General features: G+C 39.7%; 1 protein-coding gene across 2 annotated transcripts in view; it reads right to left on the bottom strand.

Annotated features, from left to right (window-relative positions):
• Positions 1 to 423: 423 nt before the first annotated feature.
• LOC107310133 (E3 ubiquitin-protein ligase RNF138) overlaps positions 424 to 19,518 on the bottom strand; it is a 36,948-nt gene continuing 17,853 nt past the window's right edge. For both annotated transcript variants that reach the window (XM_032442698.1, XM_015855496.2), the window contains 13 exons: positions 19,328 to 19,378; positions 19,187 to 19,230; positions 18,658 to 18,736; positions 17,494 to 17,611; positions 13,952 to 14,130; positions 12,337 to 12,555; positions 9,783 to 9,935; positions 8,614 to 8,829; positions 6,267 to 6,734; positions 4,383 to 4,565; positions 3,573 to 3,885; positions 1,048 to 1,255; positions 424 to 622 (listed from right to left, as the gene is read on the bottom strand). In XM_032442698.1, coding sequence (XP_032298589.1) covers positions 605 to 622; positions 1,048 to 1,255; positions 3,573 to 3,885; positions 4,383 to 4,565; positions 6,267 to 6,734; positions 8,614 to 8,829; positions 9,783 to 9,935; positions 12,337 to 12,555; positions 13,952 to 14,130; positions 17,494 to 17,611; positions 18,658 to 18,736; positions 19,187 to 19,230; positions 19,328 to 19,378 — 2,249 coding nt within the window. In that variant the 3' untranslated portion in view covers positions 424 to 604. The remainder of the gene's footprint in view (positions 623 to 1,047; positions 1,256 to 3,572; positions 3,886 to 4,382; positions 4,566 to 6,266; positions 6,735 to 8,613; positions 8,830 to 9,782; positions 9,936 to 12,336; positions 12,556 to 13,951; positions 14,131 to 17,493; positions 17,612 to 18,657; positions 18,737 to 19,186; positions 19,231 to 19,327; positions 19,379 to 19,518) is intronic.

Genomic DNA, 19,518 nt, shown 5'->3' with positions numbered 1-19,518 from the left:
TGCCTTAGCAGTTGCTTCATCACCATTGATCATCAGTGGGTCCCCATTAGCATCTCTGTTGTGCTCGTGTGTCTGTATGGTTAATTTAGCACTCTCCTCATTACTTGTTACTTATTTTATATTTACTAGGTCAAACCCAAATGACTTAATGAAACAAATGTCCACACCACTCTTATGCTACTGACAACTGCTTCAGAACTCAGAATGTCTGGGTTCCTCTGAATTACAGAGTCCAGTTCCCTTTTATGACGGGCAGTGCCATGGTAAGATGGCAAACCCAGACTTCTGTCTTGCTTGAATGTCAGGATGCAGTTTTACATGTTTTCTTCATGTTCAGGTAGACTTAAAGCACAGGAGATGTGTGTCAAACAACACATTTCTATCTTTCTCCATTGCACAACAATACATAACACTGCCAGAAACTTCACTGATGTTAGCACAGCATTTTATTATAAACCATATTTTCAGAGGGGATGCATTATTTCCTGGACTTTACGAACCTTTATCATGACAGCTGACATAAAAGTATCAGAAAGAATGATGACATAGTTCTGGTTTTCCAGTGATGTTCATTTTATGTCTTTGATGCTTGATCGCATTATCTTCAGAAGGATGTTTTATTCTAAAGGAGGAAAAAAAAAAAGAAAAAGAAAAGAAAAAGAAACCCCCATCTTAAAAGACAAGTGTGCAGGGAAAGGAAATACACGTATAATGTAAAAACGTTACTTTCAAATAGATCAAAATGATGCATTGGGAGGACATAAAGTAACAGCGACAGTATCTGGCGCTGCAAAGAAGTACTGCACTTCAACAGGTCATCACACAAAGGATATTAGGACCACATTCAGATTGCTCCCTGGAAGGCTATTCCTTTTCAGTTTGCTTACAGGATTTCTCCTGGCCCTTGTGAGTCCCTCTCATCTACGCCATTCTTGCTGTTTCCAAGATTAAGACATTGACCGACATCCTCCAATCTACTTCTTACTGAATTGGACTGCCTACTTTTAACAAATACATACACCTTTATCAAAAAGTGACAATACTTACTTCTTCAAGGCTCAGGCTCTCCGCTTTTTCTTTTCCTTCTCCTTTGCTGTATTTCTTTTTAAGGCACACCACAGTTGTGATAGTGACAATAAGCATAACAACGAATACTGTTATGGTTGAAGAAACAGCTATTATGGTATTTTCTTGAGTTGTGCCTTTCCTTTCACATCTCTCCCCCATGTACCACCAGTTATTCCCTGATGGACATCTAGAAAGTAAAAGAACATGTGGTATTGCTTAAAACAAAACGATGACTTAAAGAATTTCATCTCTGATGCTCTACTTCTATCTCCCAAACCTTAATGAAGTTATCTTAGAATGGTTGTCTATTTTAAAGTTGCCTTGGGTGGCCGACTCTCCTTAGATATCTACACTGCGCCTTTCTTCAGTTTTCCACTGTTTTTTCCCTGCTTTGAAAGAAACAAAGGGAGCCGTTGCCAGAAAACCTGAGCTCCAGCCTGATTCTGACTGCTTCAAGTCTGGCCACAGCTGCTTGTACAAATTGGTCTTTTGCTACCAATACACAAGCCCTCAGGGTAGCTCAGTTCGCTTGCCTGCTTCCTTTTCCTTTATGTTTACAGCACTTCAGTTGATAGAAAACTCACTTTCTGCTCCACAAAACTGACGCCTGTCCCAAGGGCCACTATCATGTAATATTTGCTTCCACTATACTAATTGCCCTCATATCCTGATGCAAATTTGACTTTTGACATGCTTAGCTTTTAAACAAAGCTCTTCTATCTTCATTCAGTCAGTTTAAAAAAAACCTTTCATAGGAAGGAGCTGAATAAAATCCGTGGGGAGCTAGTCCAGAGGCTTTATGCTGCTTTTATCCCATCAAACCACATTTATCACCCTCCAAGAAACTTCCCTCTCCTGACTCCCCTTGTGTTCTTCACCTCCTTAATTCTCACCTTATGCAGCAATCTGAACTTGCAAGATAAACAGAGTGGAGAGCACAGGGCAGACTGTCAAGGCATCACTGATCTGATCACACCTGAACCATTCAAGGACAGACCCAGCTGAAGATGTTCCATCACGCTGCATTTTCTAAGCTCAGGAATTCTCTGTTAGCAGGTGTGGTAAATTCTGAGCAGACGACATTCTCACTGCCAGAAGGAGTTTGCGACCAGGCTCTGCCTTCTCCCAAAAGAAGGTAAGAATATAATTCTAGAAATCTTCTGGTTGTGCACTAAATGCAGCCTCCAAGCCCTGATTCCTTCACCTTATTCAGTATTACTACTAGCTCAAACAGCTGACTGTGAATGATCTAAATGGAAAAAAAACCTCTGTGGGTAACACTGCTGAGTTCACATCTGCACCTACTTTTCTATACCCTTGTCACTCCGTATGTTATTGTTTTTATAGTTTCTGTCTAAATCCATTATTCAGAACTCTATGTTTGGCCCTGAAAATGAATCCATTGGCAGTGCACTGCAAGGCTGCTTGGGGATTTAATGTGATCAGTCTTAAATAGAGTTATGTATCACATCCTCCCTGGTTTTCCAATAAAAAATCAGAGCGGAAACTGACTGCTGGTTACACACTTCTCCAGGATAGAAAGTAGGTCACATAAGCACTTGAGCTACAAATAGTCCAGAGATGTCAGAAAATAAATCTTCTCATAATTCCAAAATCAAGCATAACATTCAGCCTGATTCTTTTATTTCCATCTTCTTGGAACAGCTTCTTGACATTTTCTCATATTCGTGACCTGTTTCTGATGTGCTGCACGAGCCCCTTAGCAGAATTGTTTTTTAAAAGGTTTCTAAATGGGGAGATAGAACACCCTATGAGTCATACTGGCTCTCACTGCTCTTGGCCTTTAGACATTTACCTCTCAGCACTCCCCCAGTCTACCTGCCTTGGCACAGCTTCATAGCACGTTGTTACTATCTTCAGCCTCAGAGTTTGTTTGAGAGCTGGAACAATGCTAATCAGCCAGGTGGGCTGCATAAATGAATCCACAGAGGAACAAATTAAAGTTGTTACACGTTTTCCTGCAGGGTAAACAGTTGCTTTGGTCCTCAGCCTTCATCACTGGTTTCAAAGACAAGAAGCTCCACTTTGTTAATTCATGATCATAATTTGTGCTACGCTACACTTCTATATAAGATTTTAAAACAAAGTTATCCTACATACATTGCCTGGGAACTCTTAGCATATTTTCTTCTGATATCCATGTTATATTGTTTCAACTACATTTATATTTAACTATTTTTCTATAGAGACACCTGTGGAGATGCAGAGCCCATTTTATAACACTGGACTAATGTATTACTGAAAACAGAAAGTATCTTTATATATAATTTACAAGTAGGTCAGAGTACTCCAAAGTATTCAAGCGCTACAGATAGGAATTTTTTTTGCCCTAACTGGTCTTATGTCACCTGCAGTCAGTGGCTGGAAATATTTGCCTTAATTAGTTACAGTCTCTTCCTTTCCTTAGAAACAAAGACTTATTCCACTAGAAGCTTTCATCACTCAAACTAAAATTGCATTTGAGAGTGAATAAATACAGTTACCTGCACACTGCTTTTCTATCTACAATAACGCAGACGCCATCGTTTTCACAAGGGTTGTCTGGACAGGACTCTGGTGTATCCATCTCTGGCTTTTCAGTCAGGGTCACAAGGAGTGTTGGGATGGGTGTTTTGGCAGCAGTAGGTTTATCTGTGGGCCTGGTGGTGGTGGTAGGCTTGGTGGTAGTGGTGGTCCTAGTGGTGGGCCTGGTGGTTGTGGTGTTGGCAATAGGGGTAGGTCTGACAGCACTGTCAGTGGAATTCATAACAACGGTGGGAGGAACACTAGGCTGAGCTGATACTAGATGTGACACATCTGCAGGAAAAAAAAACACAAGGAACAAGGCTTTTACTTTCTCTCTCCTTTTTGATCTTCTAATGATATGTTCTAAGAGAATCTTTGAACTGTTTTACATCCCTCTGCTATGATGGATAACCTTTTCTTTTACCTTTCAGGAACATTATGTATTTTGGAAAGGTCCTTGTAATTTAAAAACAGAAACAAAAACAAAAAACAGACAATTTTATTCCAAGTACTCTATTCAAAGTAATTTGCCCAGGAGTAGCATCATTTTATACACTTAAATTTTAACCTATCATCATCTATGAGATAATGGATTAAAAAAGGATGCATCTACCCACACATCTATTTAAATACACAATTTGACTTTAGATATATGAGTAGTACCTAAATTGCTCATAGTATGAAGTATATAATGTGTATTTATATCTGCAGTACTGGTGACTTATTATGTGACACTATGTACTTTTGTGTATTATAAAGAATATCAGCTATCATCAGTGTTTACATACCTTCCATTGTTAAAAGAACATAAACACCACCTTCTTTAATAAAGTCACGGCTTCTAAGTCTCTGGTGAGTTATGAATGCACTCGTTCCACGTCCTGGACCTCTCATGAATGTAGTTCCATTTGGGAAAGAAGCTGCTGATCCCACTTTATCTGGCCTATCCCAAAAATAATTTGATGAAGAATCTGAAAGAAAATGAATTGAATGTGAATGTGGGACTACTCTAGATTATTTTTTTTTTTCAATAGGGTTCCTTCATTCTCATCTAATCTTTGCTGCAAAATAGTACAAGACAGACTGTGTCCAGCCTTGCCTGTTTCTGCTCATGAATATAATGAAGATGGAAATAAATTACCTGAAACTCAAGGAATAAATGAATGGAAATAAATTACCTGAAACTCAAACAGTGCTGAATCTGCCTAAAATAATTTTTTTTTAAATTTTTGTCTGAGAATTCACACTAATGAGACATGCAAGACAAAAAGAGGTTGATCTGTGTGGGTTGGTCCAAGGTACCGTATCTGCTGATAATCCCTATCAGAGAGCACCTGAACAGCCCAATTGGTCACAGGCTGCTGTTATCCCCTCCATCAAACCCTGTCCTAAATCTCAGAGCTGAGCCTGTCAATACATTGAAATATGTGACTGGGAGAAGAAACTGCTTGCTCCAACACCTCGGCTGGTCAGAGAAAGATGCTGGAAGTTGGAATATTGCAAATGTTGCACCAAGTGGGTCCCACAGATGCTAACAAGGAACAGAAGAAAACTATGTACAAGTTTGTCAGAACCTATTCAACCAACACAAGGCTGAAGGTGACTATTTCCCGAATTGCATAGTTAACCAGTGAGATGTGGTGTCACCACTATAAGTCAGAGTCAACAGTCTATGGAGTGGCAGTGACACGTGAATTTCCCATTAAAAAAAGTTCAAGATGCAGCACTCAGCAGGTAAAGTGATGTGCACTGTCTTTTGGGATATGAAATGAGCAATGCCTAGGTGCATGCCTAATGGCGGTGACTATATGGAAAATCAACATTTTGTGGCTGAGAATTTGCTCAATCTAATAGTGTTACTGTGCTCTTTGTCTCTGTTGTCGTTTCCATGAAAATAAACAGGAGGCATTACTTTTGGAGCAACCTATGTAAATCAAGGTTTTTTTTTGTTTTTAACATATCAAGAAATAGACATCTTAGTGCTTTCATTCCTACATAGTCTGAAAGCCCACAAAACTAATTCAGTAGTGGAGGTTTCTTTTGGCAAAATTCTTTGATGCAGAACATCATTTTGGCTTAAATCCAATCTTTATTAAATGGTGATTGTGGGGTTTTAACTTTCCTATTTCTTACTGAGATTCCTACCATTTCTCAGTTACACCTTTACCTAAACTGCCTTCTTATCCAGGTAGTGTGGACAATTGCTCCTTATCTTGTCACACCTTGAATGAGTACAGATTATGTAACACTAATCAGAACTTTGTTCATCTGGTGATTTGTGCTGACACTGCTGTTCATTTTGCAAGAAGGGAGGCTATGTATTTGATACCAGCACTTTCAGCTGGTATCAACTATTTCATTTAGTATATTTTTTTGATGTTTCAAGCCCTCAGGAAGGCTTGCATTCACAATCCTATAAAAAATGCTAGGCATGAGTGATCCACCTGTTTCTCATGCATATCAACTTTGAAACCAAAGGTTCCAGTTTAACTTACTCATATGTTCAAATCTTTCTTGTCTGAGGTTCAATTATACTGCTGCTGCAAGGAAATCATCCATTCTAGAAGTTAAACAAGGCTGTGCTAATTTATACAGTGAGAAAATTTGACTCATGCTTGTTTTCATTTGATTGTTTTTAAGCATACTGGATGGTACGTCTGGTTTTAACTAACCTGATAATTCCAGAGGGTCTGTTGTTACACTTCTTTGGTTTGACATCCGTTGACGAATATCAGGATGCTGGTCAAGCAGAATCATGGTAACTTGCTGCCATGCACAGGGCCACTGCAACTGATCATCATTTGCTCCAGAAATCAAGTACAAGTATATTCCTAAATTAAATGGGCTATCAATGGTACCATTTATGTACAAGCCAACCTGAAAAGCATATCCTTTACTAGAGTAAAAGGGTGGACTGTATATTTTTCCTGCTGTCCCTGCAGGACTTGTGTTGAGAAGATCTGTGAAGTTTCTGATGTGCCAGACATGGTGAGGACATTGTGTTTCTGACAAGTTGATGTCGTCAATAGAGAGACCTCCATTTGATAAGCCAGTTCCTCTCACACCTTGAAACACAACCCGGAACTTACTCGTGACATTCAAGGAAACATGATGGAGCTGCCAGTAATTCACAGGTGAGCCTGAAAAACATTGGTAGGGATTTCTAAGTAAGTGGTACAATCAAACATTGTGTGCATCCACAGAATCTATTCCAATGCTATGAAAGAATTTCTCAGCTCCACCAGCACTGAAATGATGGAATATTTCTCTTGTAGACATAAATTTTTCAATGCACGATCGTATTTTTTCAGTTCAATTTTTCAACAGATTTAATACATACAGAAGCTCTTTAATAATTAGAGTGAGAACAGTGTTAATGTTTCTGAGACTGCTTTTGCTTTTATGTGTTTTAAAGAACACTTCATTAAAATAGTTGAAAGGTTGTGATAATTAAATGCACAAAGATGGCTGGTACCATGTAACTGCTGGGGGACACCACTTGTAACCAGACCAGCTGGACTTAACTCCATTAACCACTACTCACTAGGTATGGCCCCCTAGCCAGTTCCTTACCCAAAGAAGGGTATACCTGTCCAGGCCACGGGCAGCCAGTTTCCCCAGGAGACTACTGTGAGAGGCTGTGTCAAAGGCTTTGCTGAAGTCTAGGTAGACTACATCATCAGCCTTTAAGTAATTGTTACTAAATTCAAATTAAAGCCAGGGATTTGCAAGTCCTACTACATGTGACAAAATGCCAGTGCAAATCTGATGCCACCTCTAGACGTGCCTGACTAGTAAATCCCACTTGACTCCAAGAGCAGTTTGCACAAAAATGAAGACTTCTGCACAAAGGCCTTTTAAGGCAAGTGAAAGTAGGACATTCTTTGTTTATAGTACATGCAGGAAAACTATTTCTTTAGCTGTCTGGCTTATGTTCCCCTGAATGGAAGGCCAGACTTTCAGCTGTATTTCTGGACTAGGCAGTGCCAATCCCAAGCACAGAATGCATGCCCCACTTTCCTAACTGTTCTAAACACACCACAATGGATTTCAGATAAGAATCTTGATTTCTTGCTGTTTTTCATTATTGTTGTTATAACTGAGAGGGGAAAAATAAATTCAGAAAGAAAGAACACCCCACTCTCTTCTTTTAAATTGACTTCTGCATTAACTAATGGCTATTTGAACTGCAAACATAATACACAAGACTGGTATTTCTGACTCGTGTTCAATGAGCAGATCAGTTACTGTGGTGTAAAATGTCCTGCTCCCACTGCCTCCCCTGCCCCAGGCTGAAGGCAGCCATGGCTGCTACAGACCAGCAGAAATGGTCTGGGGTTTGTTCCTCTAGCTCTCAAGTATGGTAGGACTCATGGTGTTAACCCACAAGCAATGCCAGTCACAGATGGAAAGGGCTGTGGTGTCTGTGCTTCCTTCTTTCTGTTGACTCTGTGTTGGCGAAGACAACTTCTCACAAGCCAGAAGTGAGACAGTTTAGGAAAAAAATATCTTTAACCATTCTTGAAAGTTTTACCGGATCCTGTTGGACAAAGTAGCGTCCTCACTTGGACACATACAGCGGATCAGAGATTTAAAGGAAATTAACAGATTTGAGAAAAAAGGAATGGGATGTAGGACTTCATATATATGAAAGCATATTGGCAAAGAAGGCCTGAGAAATGAATCTCTGCCTAATCTGAAATCTACATCTTCCTCAGCATCCCTGACATTTATATTGAGGATTCTTGATGGTACACAGGAATGATGAAAGTAACAAAGTGAAGAAATGAGTGGGAAAAAGAAAAGGACAACAGGCATGAGTAGCAGTGGAACCTTAAAGAAGAAGAGGAAAAAGAAGCAGACTTGATATCTACTGTGCAGAAGAACTTTCTCCGACTAATTAATTCAATGGACCAAATTAAAACTAAGAGATGAGTCACTTTGCTACAGTATTTTCCCTCAGTACATTGAAAAGGATACTGAGTAGACAGTAAACCAAAATGCAGTTTTGTTCCATACCTTTTATCTCTTCAATTAGTCTCAAAGTACCATTTGGATGGGCATCAGAATACTCCCTGACCCAGACGTAGAGCTGGTCGCTTTCACTTCCACTATTGTAGAAATAGAATTGCAAGCATTGGAAGCCTCTTTTGGGATATAGAATTCTGCTCTCCAGGATAGCTGTGCTTCCTCCTGCTACAGCGCTGGTGTTGAAATGCATGAAATAGCCAGAATCTGTCAAAAGTAAATGAGAAACCAGTGGTGGAGTTAAAAACAAAAATTTCCTGATGCACATGATGTATTCTTAACATCATATTGTAACAATGCTGGAAGGTACAGTCAATTTAGGGTCACAGTAAGCTAGATCCTGTACAAATCTTCAGACTGAGGGCTGTTACCTGCCTGTATTCTTAGCCACATTCTCTTCAGCCCAGAGCAGAGGAGCTGAGGGGAGGCCTCATGGAGGCCTACAGTTCCTCACAAGGGGAGTGCAGAGACAGCACTGATTTGCACTCCCTAATGACAACAACAGGGCCCAAAGGAACGGCATGGAGCTGTGTCAGGGGAGGGGCAGCTGGGGGTTAGGGACAGGGTCTGAACCAGAGGGTGGTGGGCATGGAACAGGCTGCACAGGGCAGTGGGCACAGCCCCGAGCTGCCAGAGTTCAGGGAGCTTTTGGACGATGCTCTCAGACACAGGGTTTGAATTTGAGTGGTCCTGTGTGGAGCAAGGAGTTGGACTCGGTCATCCTGGTGGGTCCCTTCCAACTCAGTGTTCCTTACGGTTCTATGATTCTTAATAAATTGTTCAGCTGAACTCTGCTAATGTACAAAATTTCTGAACTCCAGTCTTTTCTAAAGTATTACTGTGCAATTATTCAGAAAATAAGCACTATCTCTGACGCGCCTGATACTTCTGATGTGTAGTTGAGAACATTTTGCATAATTCTCTTGTGACATCAAGACTAGAGAAGATCAAAAGAGATAAGAACATTCAATCTTCACAAATAAGCAGAAAACAGAACATGTCACTCGGTTTTCCCAAGCGTGCAGTTTTATATTGCTTAGTTCAAAAGTTAACTGTGGTTTGTCAACAAATAAACATAGAACAAGGCCAAGAGCAAAGTCAATTGACTTGCCTTTGCAGAAAATGCTTCCCAAAGAGATAAGGAGAATGTTTTCCCATACCTTCGCATTCTCCCATGTTAGTGTGATCAGTATTTGGCCCAGCAGGAACGTGAGACAAATGTTGCCAATCACTGTTATCATCTGAACTTTGAATCATGCCACAGATATTTTCAAGTTCAAAACTGCATGTGTCCATGAAGATTAGGGAGGAGGCTACAATATTAACAGAGGGAGAAAAAAAAAGTTCTGAATCTCTGTTACATAGCACATGTTTAATACAGAATACTCAAAGGCAAGAGCAGAGACACTAAGGTAACGCTAACAGAATAATCACCAACATCAGACACCATCAACTTTTATATTTAAAACATTCCGGAACTCAAAGTATTTGGCAGTTAACACTGACATTAGTGAGACATCATCACGGCAACTCTGTGCACTTAACATGCACAAGGAGGGAGGCCTCCAGCACAAGAAAGATGAAAAATGGCTGGAGTGGGTCCAGAGGAGGCTACAAAGATATCAGAGGGCTGCAGTACCTCTCCTATGAAGGTAGGTATGGGTAGTATGGCTTGCCTAGTCTGTAGAAGAAAAGGCTCTGGGAAAACATCATTGCAGCCATCCAGTACTTGAACAGAGATTACAAGCAGGAGGAAAACCAAATTTTTACATGGTCTGATGATGACAGGACAAGAGTGAATGGCTCTTAACTAAAAGACAGGAGATCTAGTTTGGATGTTGGAAAGAAATTCTATGCTCAGAGGGTGGTGAGGTACTGCAACCGCTGCCCAGAGAAGCTGTGGTGCCCCATCCCTGGAAGTGCTCAAGGCCAGGTTGGATGGGGCCCTGGGCAGCTGAGCTACTGGGGATCAGCCCTGCCCATGGCAAAGGGGAATTAGTACCAAATGATCTTTATGGTCCCTTCCAACACAAGCCGTTCTATGGTTATATTATATTTTATTTATAAAAGGAACATTGATACCAGCCCTAACCTACCAAACTTCATACAGCCAAAAGGTCTAAGGATTTCCTATTCGTTCCTCTGCTTTCTTTAGGCTTAGTTCATATATAGTTCACATATAGTCAGAGCTTTTGCAAAAGTTTCACCAAACCATCTAAGGGAGCTCTAATTTTGAAATACAGCATAGCAGCAGCTACTTGACTGCAGTATTTGCTCATTCTGCTTGATTTTCAAAACACTGAATTACTGAATTGAAAACACATTTGGCAAAGATACATTTGAAACCAGTGGGTATCTCACCTCATACAAACTCTGAAGATCTGGTTTTCATATTAACAAATCAGAAGTTAACAAAAGAAGTAATAAATCCAGGTTTATGTCTACTCTTAGATTCGTTTCCTGTTGTACTACATCTGAGCTCTCTGTAACATCAGCCACGATTTGAAAACAACTGTCAATAAAATGCTTTGTAAAATCAAAGCATGAAATCAGTTTACCCAAGCAGGAAAGCTGTTAAAAAGTACTGGTATGTAGAACTAAAGGACAAGAAGAGAGAAAACAAGACCCAATAGCGTAAAATCTATTTCTTAAATACTGAGACAGGAGTAGGGGGGTTTTTAAACACTTTTTGCACCAAATACCAGTTACTTTCTTGCAAACACGACTCTTGGGTAAGAATAAAGTTATAAAGTCAAGTAGTATTTATATACTGCATGAGAATGATGGAAAGTGTGTAAGATAATTGTACAAATATAAGATAATTGTAAGAAGATCCCTGTCTGCTGTTAGGCATCCTTAGCTTTAAGCAGCTACGTAAGAGCTAATTGACTGTGTGTCAAATGCTGGAAGCTAAGGCTGCATGTGTGTTCATTTTAGACCCACGTGAGGATAAGTACCTTTATCAGAATCATATACTCATAAAAAGACTGTTTCAATAAACATCTTTGGTTACTATTTAAAGTATACTTAGAATGAGGTTTAAAATGTAATGTAAGATCTTACACTCTACCTGGTATACTGAGGCAGTGAAGTAAAAGTATCATGTGCATGTCAGGACACATTTGATAGTCACAATTACATAATTATATTCTGCAGCCCCCAATTTTCACTCAAATTTCTAGAATGAGTTCCATATGAGCAAAGCAACCATTTTGATCACTTTGCTAACAGGCTGGGTTTGAAATGGAAACCAAACATTTTAAAGGCCCACATTTTCTTCATAACAGCATCCATCACCTGTTTGCCTGAACAAGCTCTGTCTGACAGACTGTGTGGGTGCAGAGCAGGTATGAGAGCCACGGCAAAGACACTCATTTCTGCAGAGCAGCAGCTGTGGAGTAATGCAGGGGGGAGAAACAAAAAGCTTTGTGCAGATGCACACATTTTAAACAGCCACCCAAGGGATGAACAAAATTATCTACTGAGCAAAGTTGATTTTTACTAAAGGTCAAATAAAATTGCACAGAAAGCTCTACTACACAGCAGCATTTCTGCAGGGGGGCTATGTTATTTCTAGCTGTATCATTATTTCTGGAGTTTTTAACACAATTCATTTCTCCAAATATATTCACACACACACACATATATATATATATATTTACTTGAGGATGGATAATAAGAAGCAAAGAATTTAAAATATATTGAGGAACTTACAGCAGTTGTACAACTGATTCAGTTTCTGGAGATCAGAATCACTGAAATCCATCCGCTGTCCTATTACATCCATGAAGTACGGTATGTTTGTTACGATGGTTGGTTCAGTTCCATTCCTGAAAGCAGTTTTGCTGTAGTGCATCACAGACGTATAGTCATAGGGAACATTCAGAGAGTCTGATGTTTTATCATCGTATTTATTGAAATTATGTTCTCTACCTGAGAAGGAAAAACAAAAGATTGTTTATTGCCAAAGACAATTTTTGAGATACAGGATTAAAGTAAAAGAATCCTTTAGAACCTTGAGTACTGTTTGGTAATCCTTTTTGTGTATTTATTCTATAAAGGTATTTTATTCGTAGCCTAAATTTATTTTGCTATCTCTTTCAGCCATGGGAATGTAACATGATGCCTTCTGCTGCATGAAGTTCCTTTTTCCTACCAGAAACCTTTTCACCATGAATCTACTCAGAAACTGTGATGGGCTTGTGATACCCCAAAGCGGACATTCCATTTCATTGCTCAAGTTACGTGCCTGCAGGAATGCCTCTTTATTTCTAATCCATATTCTCTAATGTTTTATTGCTGGCCATTTCTAAGAAGTTTAAATTGGACTTGAGTGAACTTTCAACATTTAATTTTATAGATATTTGCTGAAGAATCAGAGAAAAGCATTATTAACTCTAAAGGAAGACAAAGTTATAAATGTTTTAAATGATGATTAGTCAAAATACAGGAACTATACTCTGGTCAGTGTAAAAAAGCTGCAGCAGATTCAAGTGGCTAACGATAGCATAACTTGCAATTAAGAAGTCAGCAAAGTATAATGGAAATCAAATAACAGACTCTATTTTCTGCAGTACATACTTGTGTGTGCACTTGGCTATTGATCAGAAATAAATATGAACGCATAAGATTTAATTAGTCTGGTGCTCAATGTGTACCTGCACCAGCCCAGTACCATGCATGGGCACACAGCCTTCAAACTGTCTAGGTACTATGGAGGATTACAGTATGCTGCAGAAGCAGACATTGATCCCAACCCTGAGGAACCCTATGCTGCAGACAGGCTTGTGACAAATATGCCAATCCTTGCACTTGGAAACACATTGCCTCAATAATGGCTTGTGTGATAGGGACACCAAAAGAGGTCTCTCTGGCCTCTGAGCCCTCTCTCAGGAGACAGATCAGTCCCTTCCCTTCAGATTTTCTGCTGGCTTTGGTTGTACTGGGTTTTGTAGGGTGGGCTTATTTTTAATTACTTTTACAGGCTCCCATAGTAATTAGTGACTTTAGTGTATTCATTAGAACAAACACAATTACTCTCTTCTGTTGCTGGGCTGTATAGTACTTAGCACAACAGGAGTCAGATTACCAGGTAGACCTCTAAGAACTGCTGTGACATGAGTAATAATGACAACAACAACAAATAAGGCTGTCCATCCAAACCAGATGCCACATGATGTTTTATTTAGTGATGTTTTATTTATGGTGAACTTGAATTTAATTCAAGGTGAGGGAATCTTTGAGCCATGGGAGGATGTTTGAAAGAGATGTTCCCTATCCAAAGCATGTCATGCCAAAACTGGAGTGAGAAATCAGGAGAGTAACTGACCGGTCTGAATCCTGTCCCAGATGATGGACACGTAGTCATCTCGATCGGACCGTGACTGCTCATGCCAGAAGCCCAGCGCGTGAAGGAATTCGTGCTCAATTGTTGCAATCCTGTCACAGTTGGCTCCAATTGAGAGCTGCTGCAAGCCTTGCTGCCTGTTTCCCACTGAGGACCAGCAACTAATATGGAAATAAGATTGGAAGACAAATCTGTGAAGTGCATGCCACCCCCATGCCATGAGAAATCCAGAATGAGTCTGTTCAACAGGCCTTTCTTTGAGCACTAGATACATTTTGCTATGAGTGTTTTTTCATTGATCTGTTCATTACTGGATCCTTTCCCCCCCACGTGAAACTCTGCTTCCATGAGTAAGCAGCTCTCCCACTCTGGATGGATTGTTTTTAATGGGTTTTCTTTAGCAGAAAAAAAACTGTTTATGACTGAAAAGAATACAGAGATTATAGGCACACGATTTAAGACATAAGATTTACTGCAAACTAACAAGTTGCTACTCCTTGTCTAGATCACTGTAACTATCTGTGGGCATACTTTGGATGTGCCTTGGTGCCAGACAAACCACGACCTTGCCACTTCTCACCTCAACCATCACAACCACCTCTCCATCCTGTTCTGGCCTTTTGCTTTGGTGACAGGTTGTGACTGCTAGGTCAGGTCCACCTCTGGACACTATTCTCTGAAAGTCTGGCAGGTCTAAGATGGCTTTTCTTCACCTCTTTTTTTTCCAGCTACATGTGAGAAGTAGTTCTAGGGCGGTTGCTGCTGACATACGCTCACAAGGCAGTGCCAAACTGCAGCTATACTGGAAGTTTTTATTAAAGAGTAAAAAAAATTCTGTGAGCTATCTGCACAAACCAATAAAATGGCACCCCATCTCCGCAAACTAGCAAGCACATTTAAACTGATGTTTTACACAGCAAATAAATCAACACTTACCCAATGAAGTCCATAAAATTAATCAAGCACAAAACACTCCATAGGATTTGCAGTTCTATCACCCCAGAAGTGTAAAAAGCAAGCATACCAGGCACGGTAGGACCCTGCAACTTATTAGTGAAGCATATTCCACAGGATTTCTCTTTCTACAAAGCAGTACAAGCCTTAGCTATTGATTACTCATTAAAATCACAGCATGGGTCCTGGGAGGGAGCAAACACAGCTTCCATAATTTCACTGGCTTCCCTTGAGCTAGGCCTCATATTGATTATGTTGCCTTTTCTGGTTATACAAAAGTCTAAGAAGTCCATTAAAATTCTGGGTATACTTCATACCACAGCAGATGCCTCTGGCTTCATGGCTGCTGCATAGAGCACAGCAGGCTACAAGCACATCCTGGACACTTGGTAAAATCAACATTCAAACACTAGTGGAAGCAGCTTCCCCTTGCCTTCATTCTGCCAATTGCTTATGACACCATCATTCTGCAACCACAGAGGGAGTAAATGCATCCTCTATTACTCAGTGCTGAGAATAAAGCCATGTGAGTGGGACAAAGGACACCTGGAGCCCCCCCCCATGTTAATGATGCCTTTCTTTAGGAAAGGGGAAAATGGAAAAAAAAATCCCAGCTCCTTCACGTATTGGAGTCTGTCTCCGTCAGTTCAGTGCCTTCTGCTCTGCTTGTTGTTCCATCAGAGCTTAGAGTAGTGGGGAGGTATTTTCTCTCACTAATCTCACCAACCTGCTTTTTAGAAGGCAGGCCATAAGGAGACACATGCCATCAGTAGCAGTGCCGTTCTCAAAGAACCATTAGTTTTTCCAGGCTTGTTTTTACACTCACATCCTGCTAGCAAATAACTGTCTATAGTATCAAAGATCACCCTTTGCCTTATGCCACAGTGCCGAGGAGATGAAGTGACCTCCTAGGAATGCTCCATGAAAACTTGGTTTCCCATTTGGAAATACATGATACAGGGTTGGTCCTCTCTGGTTTGCTAACCATTGGACTCTACCATGCCATGCTGGTTTTCCTGGTGAATGAGCCCCATCCTTCATGAGAAGAGTAGCAATGGCACTTTCCAGACTGCTAGATGAGCTTTGCAGGCATGTGCCACTTCTGACACTCTTGCACTTCCGTCATTCACAAACATTTCTCAGGTATTCTGCTTATTATAGGGACGGGAGGAAAGAAAAGGTCTTTAAACAGATTTTCAATCTAACCTCTGCTGCGAATGCATAGACTTGAATTAGTTGTTACTTGCTTAGTGATAGATGCATTTGTGAATGTAGTAGAGGTGGTAGCCAAACCCTGGCATGTGTTAGATAAACTGTAGGGATAGGACTCTTCCCTTGGGGGTTGATGGCACTGTGTACATTCATCAGAGACTACAAGCTTGTTTTTGTACAGGGCAGCCAACAAACTTAATTGCCATAGGCTAAATGCTGTCCTTTTTTTTTTTTTCCCCAAATTTTACAATTTTTATTTTTATATTATTATATATATTTTTATATTATTACATATTATTTTTACAAATAATTTACAATTATTTGTAAATTTGATGAATAACTTCATGTGACAAAGAAATCCAAAGTTTGGTTACATGAGTTTTCCATTAGTTTCACAGACACTGGGGAAAGCATTACTTTCTGTGTAGCCATTTATGCATCTTTTAGGGTTGAGATTCAATGTTAGGTGCACAGCACAAAGATTAGAAAATACAGTCGGAGAATGAAGAACTTTTGAGACAATTATCTGATACAAATATCTCAGAACGAGCTAAAAGGAATAGAAAACATTTCTATTAGAAAATCTTTTCCCATTTGTAAGTGCATTTTCTCATATCAGGAGATGATTTTCTGAAAGTAAATTCCCTCCCCATGCTATCAAAGTTTCCCTGATCTCCTTTTCCAACAAGATAGAAATGGGCTGGTGCAGTGTGCAGAGCGTGTTTGTTCTGTTACACTGCTTTGATAAAGACTGTCTTAGAAAAGGAAGCAGCTGGTGCAACTTTGTTTTCCTAGAAAATCATTTTGCAAAAACTAAGGTGAAATAGCGTAGCTATTGATCAGAACAGATAAACTGAAACCTCTGTGTAACGTCACAGCGCTAGGCAGCATCTAACAGTCTGGATGTTTATGTGACATTGTTCAAATGCAGTTCAGCTTGTTACAGTGAAGTAAATGCATTGTCCCACAGTTGAACCTATCACATTTCTAATAGGATTTTTCTTTTTCTAAAGCCTAAGATATGCTTGCTATGACCACATCAAAGTGACATTCCATGTAGCCAAAGATCAGTCAAGAAATTGATGGGCTTGTTTCAGATCTTCACCTCTTCAGGGACTTGATTATTCATTACATTTAGAAGCAAGTATCAGTGAGAAACTTAATTACTACTCTATAATACTTGCTTTGAAAGATACTACATTTTCTAGTTTAAAAAACAAAAGACAGAAAATGGACACAAAGAAAACCAGAGAATTACAATCAGATAAATGAGTTTTAGAGAGAATGCTGGACATGAATACAGTCAGTAGCCAAAAAGAAATAAAAAGGTAAGAATTATTTCATAATTTTCCTCTTACCCACTGCCTTTGAACACAGATATATAATTCTCCTCTCCTTCCCAAGGTTTGAAGTCAATACAGGTTTTGAGTCGATACTGTTCAAAAGCCTTGAGGATGACTCCTTTAGCATTAACTTCTGCAATGTAAACAGTGTTTTTGTCAGTGTTGAGCCACTGGGTTTGTACTGTTACCCGCATTGAGCAAGTCCAAAGTGCCCCTACCTTAAGGGTGGGTCTTGCTCCAGCAATCTTCAATCAAAATAAACATTTTTGCTGGATTAAGACCTGTGTAGGGGCCTAGAAACAACCAAATTATGCTGTTGTGACATTTTATCTTCCCCTTGTTCTGTTTCTGTGTTTTTTTTTCTTTAATTTTTCTTTAGTATGTATGTATAAAATAGGACATAATGAGTATATAATAGATAATCGTACTCAGTTCTTCAATTTGTAATTTTTTTTTTCACTTAATTCACTGAGATTTTCCTGAACAAGAATTAAGTAAACAGTGAATGATGACATTAGATTTCACCTAGGGCTAACTGTAGGCTATACATCTCTCACAGAAAGTCTCTGGGACTTGAACATAGTGACTGTATGTCTGTATGTTGGACTAGATGATTTCCAGAGCTCCCTTCCAACCCTACAATTCTGTGATTCTGAGAACTTGAATTCTCTCTTTCACCATTCCTCTCTGCCATGCAAAGCCACAGCTGAGTGGACCTGAAGGGATGGAGAGCAGCCCGACCCCACAACAGGGCACTCAGCAATGTGCCACTGCAAACTGCATTGCAACCCAGAATGTCAGTTTGCCCCCAGTGCTCTAGGTGGTGTAAACAGCCAAGTAAGCTGCCTGGCTTTAATAAGATCATTAGTGTGATTTTATTTGTTCTTCTTACAACAGTTTAATGCCTTGGACATATGCTTTTCAAAGCAAACCAATCTGCTGGGTCATAACAATGTCAGGTTAAGAGCATTCAGTCAAGAGGTGGGACCTCAGTACCAAGACCAAGGTGAGATATCCTGCTAGTGCGTTTTCAGACCAAATCCCACTGGGGGAAATGGCCTGCTCTAGACTAACAGCGTGGCAGTAGGAAGAGGAAAGGATGCCATGGATCTTTACTGACCTGTAATCAACATTTCAATCAAAGTGAAATACAGACATTGTCAAGGACAAATACAGTACCTAGGCTATCTTCAAGGACATAGGGGACGACATGGGGCCAGCGATATTCATCACCAATGATGGAGTTTCGTTCTTGCATCTAAGAAAGAAAGAAAGTATGCAGTTTTCTGTAAAAACTGATCTAGGATCAAGGACTAAGATTCTGCTAACACTATGTTTCTTATGAGTTCATATAAGAAAGATAAGAAATCAAAGAGTTCAAAACCTTTGGAAGACTGAAAGGCCTACAGCTTGGGTTTGAAGTGAAGCACATTTCTACCCATGATAACATAACATGATGCTAATGATATTGATCTACTGGCAAAACTGACCTTATTCTGGATAATGTTTCTGTAAATGCACATGAGTCCTTCATTGCCTATGACATTTTGTAGAAATGCATCTCCAAACATTTCCAGTTCATCGTAACACAAACAGCATTTATTGTTCGTATGAGCAGGGTGCATCAATCACATTTCACACCACTAATACTTTACGTTGCATGAGTCAATGACACAGTTCTGGTTTTATATTTCACATTTGAACTCACCCTATCAAGTTTGATGTCTCCCTCAAAAAGGTCCAGTCCTAAGGCTAAGGAGAAGAGGAGATTAACATGTAGTTATTATACTGATCTATAGCTACCAGCAAAATAAAAGAGAGAGAAAATGAATTTAAAAAAAACCCAAACCTTCATTGATGTCAAAGATGTCTTGATCAATTCCTCCATCTATGTCTACTTCTGAAAAATAAAAACACAAGTGAGGTAGGATGTGAGCCCTTGCTGTTATCTTTATGATGTGTGAAAATTAATGCAATAACAATAACAGTAATTATAAATCTGCGTCTGTCCTAGCAATGTTTATGAGCAGCTGTTTTTGT

This window comes from Coturnix japonica, chromosome 2 (assembly GCF_001577835.2).
Source record: "Coturnix japonica isolate 7356 chromosome 2, Coturnix japonica 2.1, whole genome shotgun sequence".
In the NCBI taxonomy this organism is placed as follows: Eukaryota; Metazoa; Chordata; class Aves; order Galliformes; family Phasianidae; genus Coturnix; species Coturnix japonica.
The sequence above is the reverse complement of the archived record's forward strand: the minus strand, read 5'-3'. Positions and strand labels throughout refer to the sequence as shown.